This window comes from Plectropomus leopardus, chromosome 17 (assembly GCF_008729295.1).
Source record: "Plectropomus leopardus isolate mb chromosome 17, YSFRI_Pleo_2.0, whole genome shotgun sequence".
NCBI lineage: Eukaryota > Metazoa > Chordata > Actinopteri > Perciformes > Serranidae > Plectropomus > Plectropomus leopardus.
The window spans coordinates 18,470,832-18,482,185 of NC_056479.1; the positions used below are offsets into that span (position 1 = coordinate 18,470,832).

Sequence of the window (11,354 nt, forward strand, 5' to 3'; positions counted from 1 at the left end):
ACCTACCACTGAACCTAGTACTGGCTTTTCACTATACTTGCATTTATCTTAAGTAAAATATAGATTAACCTAATTTACACTGATGACCATATTCCATATAAAACCTACATCTGCATGGGACCACATATATACTCACTGTCATACTGATCTGCAGTGCTTGATAAAAAAAAGTCCAAACATCAGTCTTAGATTTGGCTTAAAATCATCTTTAAGGAAGTGCTGTTAAACAACTCATTTTTAAACTGCACTTAATCGCACAGTTTTATTTGTTTTTAAATGCAATCAATCCCATTTTTAATCTCATGTTTTCAATTCCATTATTTTGCATTTCAAAACAGTTTTGAAAGCCATATTGCAAAGGTAAATCAGTTCTTACCAAATTATCTTGATAAGGAATCAAATGACAGCAAAAAGCTGCACAGGACTGGCATAAAGTGGGCATGTTTATAAAGGATAGACTCATAGGTTCCAATACAACCCTTTTTCTTTCAGACGCAAATCTCATAATTTGAACCTTTGAATCTTAGGCAAATTGGTTTGATTGCTTTTTCAAAGACATGAGGGAAAAGGTAATGAACAACTTGTCAAGCAATGTCATGCAAATTGCAAAAAAATAAATAAAACTAGGTGAAAAAGTCACAAAAAATAAATACATAATTATAATAATTACATATTTAAAATTATGTTCAGAGTCATTATTTTCATTTCATTATTTCCTTCTCTGTTTTTTTATGCATCTTTTTATTGTCTTTCTGTCTTCCTTTTCTTTTTTTGTGGCTAATTTTCAGGTAATTAAATGTTTTGGTTAATTTTGTGTTAAATTGCTTTCTTCCCATGATTTTGAAAGAAACCAAGCCAATTTGCTCAGGTTTCAAGGGATTTATAGAAAGTTTCTGTGGACATTTTTATCAAAACTTAAATTCATTCAATACAAAGCCGCCTCGGGAGAGAACCGAGAGTACTCGTCCTCTCTAACCATTGATCCCAGTAAGGCTGATGTGGCTTTTAAGTTATATATTGGGTATCACTGGTCTTTGGTTTGACCTTGAAGGGCAAATTAAGAACTAAAATGAATCCACGTCAAATAATAAAGAAGAGTACCAAATAAACAGTATAAATTGAAATACATGATATTCGGTGTTTTGTTTTGTTTTTTAAATGCATATATGCAAAATTAAATGATACACTTAAGTACCGAAGTGGAGAAATTTCCACTTTTCGTCAGGCAGTGTCATGGACGTCATGTGACGTCATCACGCTTCGGGTCCTTCCAGTGCTACAGTCGTACGCGGCGTGTGTTCCTCGCTCGGTCAGTCCGCCGACCTGTCTTGTCCTTCTCGTCATGTCCCGCTGTCTCACACTGGCCCGGTTCGTCCTCAGTTCCTCTCAAAGGACCAACTCACGACTCACGGCATGTGCACGAGGACTGAGCAGCCGAGCTACCTCGCGCTCCTTCACTGGTGGTTAGATGTGTGTGTGTGTGTGTGTGTTTGTTAGCTAGCCGAGTTAGCCTAGCCGGCAGCTGACAGCAGCAAGATCACAGTCAAGTAAACTCTGCTGCGGCTAAATGCTACCTTCACGGAGTGGTGAAGTAATGAGACTGTCTGTACCGTAGATGTATTATGGTGGTCTCTACCGTGGATGTATTATGGTGATCTGTACCGTAGATGTATTATGGTGGTCTGTACAGTAGATGTATTATGGTGATCTGTACCGTAGATGTATTATGGTGGTCTCTACCGTGGATGTATTATGGTGATCTGTACCGTAGATGTATTATGGTGGTCTGTACCGTAGATGTATTATGGTGGTCTGTACCGTGGATGTATTATGGTGGTCTGTACTGTAGATGTATTATGGTGCTCTGTACCGTGGATGTGTTATGGTGGTCAGTATCATGGATGTATTATTGGGAAGTAATGAGAGCTGCTCAGTGGCACAGGAAGCAGAAAAAGCTCATTTTCCAAATATGTGGCGTCAAAGGGACCTGACAGTTTTTGGACGGACATACCTGACTAATGTGGAATCTTTAGCGAGATGAATTTATCCTGCATGCTCAACAGCCATACCCAATAATTCATAAACAATAAATCATTCATCTGGAAAAACAAAGTCCACTACATCAAAAAAAAAAACCCAGAACTGGACTATTTTAAAGATGGTGCTTTACAAGCAATTGATTTTGAATGTTTTAATGCTGCATTAAAATTGAAATGGTTAAAAACTTTCTGGATGAACACAAACTCCACGAGGTACTGTCTCTCCAGAGGGTTGTTTATAAAGCTAGGAAGTATAGAGTTTATTCTCAAATGTGATTTTCAGATTGAAAAAACTGTCCTCACTTCACAAGCAGGTACTGTTGTGCTGTACACTTCACTCCTCACCAGACTCCTCTTTGGAATAACAGATATGTGTTATGTAATGGAAAATCTCTGTTCTTAGAGCATATGATGGATAGAAATATCTTGTCAATAATGCATTTAATGGATGACCAGGGACTCTGATTATCTTCTGAAGACTTTTGCTTGAAATGTGATGTAACCTGCACATGAAATCAGTTTGATCAAAGTATAGCAATGCCCAATCCAGTGAGACTCTAAGCTCAAAATATAGATAAACACTCACATTTTTTAAATTTACCCACACTTTAATTTTATAGTCATGACTTCCGGACTGAAGGGAAAACAAACAAACTTATGTGCGGTCACTTGAATCATATACTGTTCCCAACACGTCCCAAAAAAAATTCCATCAGGCAGTTTCACTCGTCTGGTCTGTTTCCTCTGTGACACGGAGTTGTTTAATTTAAAGACGCTATTAAAAGTTAAATTAACATCCAAAAAAGGCGAAAATGTTTAAACCGCGGCCTCCTTGTGAAGCCCCACCAGCTGACTCCTCCTGTCTTCAGACCTTCAGGTTGGACAGCTGCAGAGGTGGAGCGGTCGGCCCAGAGCGTGGAGCTCCCAGCGGTCGTGCCTCAGCTTCAGCCAGCAGTCTTACTACAGCACCCAGGAGGCCGAGAAAGAGCCTGAAGAAGAGCCTCTGCACACCATCATCAGTGACACAGAGTCCGTACAAGGTGCCGTACCTGCTGCAGACATTCTGCTCCTCGACTGTCAGGGATTTAAGATAATCTGAATGTTGTTCTCCCTGATTCACGCAGGTAGCTCATCCAAACATGAATTTCAGGCTGAGACGAAAAAACTGCTGGACATCGTTGCCAGGTCCTTGTACTCAGAGAAAGAGGTGAGAGGGTTTGTGAGTGAGGAAGAATCTACAACTTTGCGTGACTAACATTTCAGCATATAAACTATATTCTTCTTTTCCGCATCCGCAAGGTGTTCATCAGGGAGCTGATCTCAAACGGCAGTGACGCTCTGGAAAAACTGCGCCACAAACTGATGACAGCAGGTGGTGAAACGGCTCAGATGGAGGTCCACCTGCAGACCGATGGTGCCAAGGGTACCTTCACCATTCAGGTATAATCGTGACTGAGCGCATTCTGAATGAGGTTTTGTCCATTTTGTAAAATCTAACGGAAACCAGGGTTAGGCTTGTTACTCAAAAATATGTGATTTATTATTTGTTACTCTCCTCAAAAGTTAGAATATTACTTATTTATTACTCCCTGCAAACAGTAATTTGTTACACAATACTCATAATATTTTCCATTGCACCCCTCAAAACTGGCAATTGCGTCCTCTCCCCTCAATTTGTCTCATGTGCGCCCCTGTGTACGTCAGATAGCGTTCAAATGATTTTTCACCCAGGGTCACCCGTTATCTCTGACTGCTTTTCTGTGCTCTAACAGGACACAGGAGTGGGGATGAACCAAGAGGAGCTGGTTGCTAACCTGGGGACGATTGCTCGCTCCGGTTCCAAGGTGATTTTCTTCCACAGACGGTGTCGATATAATAAACAATCCAGTTAATCCATCTGAATATATCTGTGGATGTTAAAGTTGTGATTACGACGCACTTTCTTCTTTCTGTCACAATCATCATCTGTCCTCCACTCTGCAGGCGTTTTTGGATGCCCTGCAGAACCAGGCGGAGGCCAGCAGCACCATCATTGGTCAGTTCGGTGTTGGATTCTACTCTGCCTTCATGGTCGCCGACCGCGTTGATGTCTACTCCCGGTCTGCTGAGCCTGGCGCCCCCGGATACAAGTGGTCCTCAGACGGGTGAGAGGAAGAGACGAGATAGGGAAAAGAGAAATTAAAGAGTCTTTTATTTCAACATCAAGTGTAGGAAAAGAGAAATTTCCAAAGAGTGTGTTCATACATCTGTGAAATAACCAAAACATAATGTGACATTCTCTGTCATTTTCTTTCTTTTTTTTTCTTCTTTTTTTTTCAGCTCTGGAGTTTTTGAGATCGCTGAAGCCAGTGGTGTTCAACAGGGAACGAAGATCGTGCTGCACCTCAAAGAAGACTGCAAAGAGTTTTCCATTGAGGACAGAGTTAAAGGTATAATTGCCGGAGCCGCTTTTATAACGATTAAACACATTCGTGCAGCATCGCTCGATGTGCTTACAAGCTGTTTTATGTCTTTCAGAGGTTGTAACAAAGTACAGCAACTTTGTCAGCTTCCCCATCTTCCTGAACGGACGCAGGCTCAACACTCTGCAGGTGAGTCTCTCTGATGCAGAAATTTTTATCGGTTTTAATTGAAACACTTTAAGTGAATGACTGCAAAGACTCAGAAAATGCATCGTATGAATCCAGAAGAACTTTGTTCGCCTGGTGCAGCTGTTTTTCTGCAGCAACAACAAACAACCTGCACCCTAAACACTGCATGGCCACGTAATAATGCAACCAAATTATGGGAACAGAAACAAGAAGTGTCATCTCATCGACACTTCACTGTTGGACAGTTTTTAACCGAACACCTCACTAGTATTGAACATCAGGTCAGGCTCAGGTGAGCTTTTAAGGCAGATTTTAAATTCCAATCTTTTCAAAAATTGAGTCGCCCATGTTATTTGATGACACCTCTGTCTCTGCAGACTTCACTTTAAAAATTTTTTTTAGTTTTTTTTGCACACATTGTCACAATTCAGGTCACAATTTCAACATATAGAATGTATTTCTAAAAATGTAGACGTCATAAATAATAATAATTCACTACTGCTGACATGTTCACATTGTGCCCCGCTGTGAACCTTAAATTAAAGTTTTTTGATTGTTGAATATACAGTCTGAGCTGTAGAATAAATCTGGAGTTAGATATCACATCATCACATATATTGATCTGGGATTTTGGGATTTTTTTTTTCTTTTTATCAATTGTTTTTTGACCTCTATTTTCCATCAGGCCTTGTGGATGATGGAGCCCAAGGAAATTAGTGACTGGCAGCACGAGGAGTTCTACCGTTATGTCGCCCAGGCTTACGACAAGCCCCGCTACACGCTACACTACCGCGCCGACGCCCCGCTCAACATCCGCAGCATCTTTTATATCCCTGACACGGTGAGCAGCTCTTGACCGGGTGTTTTTTTTAGTTTGTGTGTAATCAAAATCTCAAAATCTAGAAGAAAGCCAAACTGTGTTAAAGATCATGTTCTCTTCTCTGACAGAATACTGCTTCTGTGACGGTGAGTAAAAACAAAGTTGGGTTTTATTAAGAAAAGTTTATTCATCAACAGAAGCCGAGCATGTTTGACGTGAGCAGGGAGATGGGCTCCAGCGTGGCTCTGTACAGCAGGAAGGTCCTGATCCAAACCAAGGCGACTGACATCCTGCCCAAGTGGCTGCGTTTCCTCCGAGGTCTGAAACCTCCCGAGTGTCTCCACCTGCTCGTGGTGGAGCTGCTTGTTTTTACTCTTTTCTGTGTTTGAATGCATGATTTTTTTTTTAAATGAAAGAAAAAAAATGTGTTTTTCACTTTGATTTTCTGAATTAAATTCCTGTGTGTGTGTGTGTATACAGGTGTGGTGGACAGTGAGGACATCCCACTGAATCTGAGCAGAGAGCTGCTGCAGGAGAGCGCCCTCATCAGGTACAATATGAGATTGCACTGTTGACTGTGAAACTGTCGTTTTTTTTGTTTCTATCTGTGTTTAAGGTACAATAACGTCTCTGTCGCTGTTTTGTGTTGCTCTTAAAGTCTATTTTTCTTGCATTTAGGGAAACCTAATCTGTACAGCAACCTGGATCAATATCAGTTTCTTTAAAAGGCCAACTGGGCTAGAAATGTCCCTCAAATGGCAAGAACTTAGTAAAAAGACATTGCCTAAAAATATTTCTAAAAAGGAGGGGATTAGAAAATTGTTCAAGAAAAGGGTAAAAATGTCAAAAATTATATTTATAATCATGATTTTATTTAAAATAATGTTACAGAAAAAACACAATAAAATATGTCAAATAAAACATTTTTATCAGCACCTTTTCCACGTCATTTTCATGTTTGCTTTTCACGTTTTTTCTCGTTTATTTTCAGGTGATTTTCTTGTAACTTTTTGTTAATTTTTGTTCTATGCCTCGTTGGGTTTCTCATTGCCTTCTCCCCATCAAACCAATTTGCTCAGGTTTTAAAGGGATAAATCACACACATAGCCTACTGTTTATGTGTTTTGAACATATTAAAGTTATCTTGATGGATTTAGTCTCTGTCTGAGCTTACCTGTTTCACTGCAGGCAGATTCCCCTTATTCACCACGATGTGGCGGGAAAATAAAATTCATGAATCGACACAAAAAAAACCCCCGATGTAATTATTTTTTTCCATGGAGCTGACGTGAAAACCTTTTTGTTTCACTAAATTTCTGCCGTCAGTCAGCCTTAGCACTGTCGACTCAGCTCCCCTGGAGCTGCTGCTGACAGACGGCTGAGACGTTAATGGAAGACGGAGTCAGTGTGGATTGGATGACAGGCTGCTAATGTCCTGCTTATATTTCGATTCCAATGAGGATTCACAGTTACTTTCTATCATCAAAATCTGCATTTTAGTATTTACTCATAAATTTACACATTTCTCAATCCTGTACTCTCATATTGACTCATAGATTAATCTTTTCGCCATCATCTCTGGCTTCAGGAAGCTCCGTGACGTCCTGCAGCAGAGGGTAATCCGCTTCCTGCTGGACCAGAGCAAGAAGGAGCCGGAAAAGTACAACAAATTCTTTGAGGACTATGGCCTCTTCATGAGGGAGGGCATCGTTACCACCCAGGAGCAGGACGTCAAGGTGACTTTGAGAAAGCAAACAACTTCTTACAAATGTGGCCAACGTTAAAAACGGCTGACATATGGTGTCTTAAATATGATTGCAGCACTGTTTGACCCTCCATGCTTTCCTTCCACAGGAGGATATTGCAAAGCTGTTGAGGTTTGAGTCCTCTGCTCTGCCAGCAGGCCAGCTCACCAATCTCATTGAGTACTCCTCCCGCATGAAGGCCGGCACGCGCAACATCTACTACCTGTGCGCCCCAAACCGTCATCTTGCAGAGCACTCCCCCTACTACGAAGCCATGAAAAAGAAAGACATGGAGGTAAGAGAGTGGCAGGGTTGTTTACTTATGATATATAATACATAAAATGATACATTTAAAGAAATAATTTATGGCGATGTTCAAAATGATCAGTGTGCCTGACGTTTAAACGAACGTTAAACGAACCAGCTGACAAGTCTGGAAAACTGTTGAAATTCAATCGAAATCATTGTCAGAAATATAAGAGCCCTTTGAAATAGTTCTTCATATTTTTTAATAGCCAAATTGTGTTTTAAATGCCACTGAAATGTGTGACATTTTACACTGTGCATTATGAGCATTGCACATAATCCTACAAAACATGACGACAACTCACTAAAAACTTAATATCATTTATGAAACGTCCTGACTCATCTCCATTGGAAAAAACACACACCCACTCGCAGTAACTCTCTCATGCATGAGTGCGCAAGCAGAGCAGCAAGCAGCCAAACACACACACACACACACACACACACACACACACACACACGTGTCCAGGCTCATTGGGATCTCCCATCTGCCTAAAGCTCCTCTGTCATTCAGCAGAGCAGGAAGACATCCAGCTGGCACAAGTGTTTGTGTGAGGGTAACAAACTTTAGGCATCGAACGCCCACGGAGGGCTGCGGATTTCTAACGGTCGTGTGTTCGTTATTCCACCCTTGAGTCTGATAGTGCATGAGTGTGTTTGTGTGTGTGAAAGAGAGAAAGAGAACCACTGATGCTCAGAGCCACTCTTGCATGTCGATCTAGGCTTCAATAATACCGACTAGTAATTCTGGCACTGACTGCAGAGGGCAGCAACGTTTAACCGTCTAGTCGACTATTCACACACATCTCTATGAAAAACTGGTCAGTTTGGATGAAAGCTGCTGTGGAAATTTAAAGTCTCTTTCATGTACGTGCAGGTGCTGTTCTGCTACGAGCAGTTTGACGAGCTGACGCTGCTCCACCTCAGGGAGTTCGACAAGAAGAAGATGATCTCAGTGGAGACCGACATCGTGGTTGATCACTATAAGGAGGAGAAGTTTGAGGACAGCAAACCTGGTTCGCTTTTGTCTCATATCTCCAGTTAAAGCTGAGCAGTGTGGCAGGAAAACGTCACCGTCAAGGCTGTGATTTTTTTCTCTCTTTTCAGCCTCTGAGCGTCTGACGCAGGAGCAAGCCGACGACCTGATGTCCTGGATGAAGAACGCTTTGGGCCCCAGAGTCACGAACATAAAGGTAAAGCTGAGACTAGTGAGTCAAGGCCTCAAAAGTGTTTTCCTGACAAGAAATCAGCTCAGTCATGAATTTGAATAATTGTGCAAATGTTCAATTCCAGCCTGAAATATGTCACATGTATAATATTTTTTTTTCTCATCTGGCCATAGCTGACTCCTCGGCTGGACACCCACCCCGCTATGATCACAGTGCTGGAAATGGGTGCTGCACGCCACTTCCTTCGCACCCAGCAGCTGGCTCGCACCCCTGAGGAGAGAGCTCAGATACTGCAGCCCACACTGGAGATCAATGCAGGGTGAGACAGCGTGTGTGTGTGTGCGTGTGCGTGTGTGGAATGGATTTTACTAGAAGGAAAAAAAATGTGGCATTACTTTAACAAAAAATTGTTTGTGTTCATCTCTAAATATATCTTTTTGAACCCTCTGTAGACACGATCTGATCAAGAAGCTGCATGCACTGAAGGACACAAACTCTGAACTGGCCGGACTCCTACTGGAACAGGTACTGTTAGAGGAAAATATTCTCTCATATTAGTAGAGTTTTACTGAATAGTACGAAACTTCATTATGGGAAAAGTCTTACCTATCATGAAACATTTTCACAATTTGTGACGGTAACAATATCCATATAATTACAGTGAGAAACGCTGAGTAAAATTGGTAATGCTCCCTAGTCTTTCACTTATGACATCATGTCATGAACCATTTTTAGGGTATAAGTTTTCTTAAAAGTGTTTGCTAATTGCCTTGAAGTCGTTTCAGTGCAATTTGCCACGTAGGGCCCGAGCAACAAACGGTGCGAGGACCCCCTTGGAATGCAAGGAATTATTTTTCTGCCAAATGAATGGCATTTTTGGAGGTCTAAACATGCTCAAAAACTAATGAAAGCTATTATGCTTGTCACGCTTGGCAAAAAAATTCGTATTTTGGTGGTTTCAGAAAGAGGCGATGAAAAATCGCTCCACAGCACCCCCCTACGTGTAGCCCCAATGACCAGTTTCACCTGCAATTATGAAATACGGTATTTCATACGGTACACTTTGGTACATTCTGTACACAATTCGGTACAGGCCATTTTGAATTTTTGTTGATTTCGGCCCTCGTACTTTTGCCATCTTGTCCCACAGTATTAATCTGACCGACTCCAGAATTGGTGTGTCCTTTCTCAACCCCTTGTGATGAAAAGTTATCACAGGTCCGTGCAAAGTGTTTACAGTTTTCCCGCGATGTGGCGTACAACATCTATCTCTCGCCATAAAACAAGAAATTGTTGTAATGTTGGTGTACATTGTCCAATCTGCCTGAAACTTCATAGGTATGATAACGGTCCCCCCCTGAACTCATCTGTATGAGAATTTTCACTAGTCGTAATAGCGCCACCTACTGGCAACAGGAAGTAAGCCTTGAGGGACAATTGGATTGGATTGATTGGATTGATTATTGGATTTACAGGATATTTACATTGTTTCGTCTATAAATGATGTACAACAAGATTTCTTGGAAATTTTGTCCCCTCCACTGCCACCCAGTGGCCACTGGAAATACTACACCATGTGAAATATCTCACTCGAGGGTCCAAACTCTCTGCGTGTATTGTTTGACTTTCACAGAGATAAGCAACTGTGTAAGTCGGAGTCCCGTAAGGAACCCCGACATGCGTGGGGGTGTGAGGGCCCGTTCATCGCTGCTTGCAGCTTTAATTTTTTTATCTATATTTTATAGATCTATGACAACGCCATGATCACAGCAGGCCTGAACGACGATCCCCGACCAATGATTTCCCGCCTTAATGATCTGCTGACTAAAGCCCTGGAGAAGCACTGAGAGCTGCTCACAGACATGAACAATGCAGACTGACATGGTTTGGATGATAGTGGCCTGCAGACTGAAACACGTACAAAGCTGAAGGACTGCAGTTTGTGTGAAGGCCTTTGTTCATCTGGAGCCATAAAATCCCATCCCATTCCCCCTTATGGAGAGCACATAAAGATGGACTGAAGGTGAACTGCTGTAAGCTTCTCCATAAACACGTCTTCATGCCGTGTGTTCAACATTACTTAATCAGGCACAATGTTTTCCACATCCTGAATAATCTGGATGGAAACCAGCCACAAACAATGTAAAGATGAAGAGGGAAAGAAGTGAGATACTTTATAAAGTTTGTCAGGCCAAAAGTGCAGTGAGTAAATCTGATTTCTAGATTCACATTTCAAAATCCTGGTGAAATACGGTGTCACAGGTCAACAGAGTTTCATTCTGAATTTTGCATCAGTGCTTTGAAACTAATTACAGCATAATCAGAGATGTAAAATTTCCTCACTGCTAAATGAAGCTGGTAACGTTTTAATATTTTTTTTGTTGCTTCTTTTTTATGAGCCCTCCAAAATTGTTTTCACATTATTTAATATTTTCTGTTCACTTTTGCGGAGTATGTGGAGCTGAATAGCTGAAAAACTTTTTTGAACAGCTTCAAACGGAAACAAATATTTGTAGATGGTTTATGAGTTGCAAATGTAATTTGTCATCTGTCAGTGGTCAAAATAGGCTTCTCGACATTGGTATTAAAGTACCAGAGAATCCAATAAAACCGATTCAAAATACTGTATAAGCGTTTATTGAGCTGTTGGTTTCCTGTATGCATGCTCAAATAAGGTCAAACAA

At 41.2% G+C, this 11,354-nt stretch overlaps 1 protein-coding gene across 1 annotated transcript; it reads left to right on the top strand.

Moving 5' to 3' along the window:
• The first annotated feature begins 1,287 nt into the window (after positions 1–1,287).
• On the top strand, positions 1,288–11,296 carry trap1 (TNF receptor-associated protein 1). Its single transcript, XM_042505245.1, has 18 exons — positions 1,288–1,463; positions 2,909–3,079; positions 3,164–3,246; positions 3,339–3,479; positions 3,812–3,883; positions 4,023–4,183; positions 4,359–4,468; positions 4,557–4,630; positions 5,316–5,471; positions 5,648–5,768; positions 5,931–6,000; positions 7,039–7,186; positions 7,305–7,490; positions 8,379–8,517; positions 8,609–8,694; positions 8,844–8,989; positions 9,123–9,195; positions 10,416–11,296. The coding sequence occupies exons 1-18, from the start codon at positions 1,343–1,345 to the stop codon at positions 10,515–10,517; spliced, it is 2,160 nt and encodes a 719-aa protein (XP_042361179.1). The 5' UTR covers positions 1,288–1,342; the 3' UTR covers positions 10,518–11,296.
• The last annotated feature ends 58 nt before the right edge of the window (positions 11,297–11,354 follow it).

What these genes read in the sequence shown, in the direction of transcription:
- trap1 (XM_042505245.1), top strand. Translation starts at nt 1,343, where the DNA reads ATGTCCCGCTGTCTCACACTGGCCCGGTTCGTCCTCAGTTCCTCTCAA. An exon ending in TACAAGTGGTCCTCAGACGG is followed by an intron (nt 4,184 to 4,358) that starts GTGAGAGGAAGA and finishes TTTTTTTTTCAG; the next exon opens with CTCTGGAGTTTTTGAGATCG. An exon ending in GTTTGAGGACAGCAAACCTG is followed by an intron (nt 8,518 to 8,608) that starts GTTCGCTTTTGT and finishes CTCTCTTTTCAG; the next exon opens with CCTCTGAGCGTCTGACGCAG.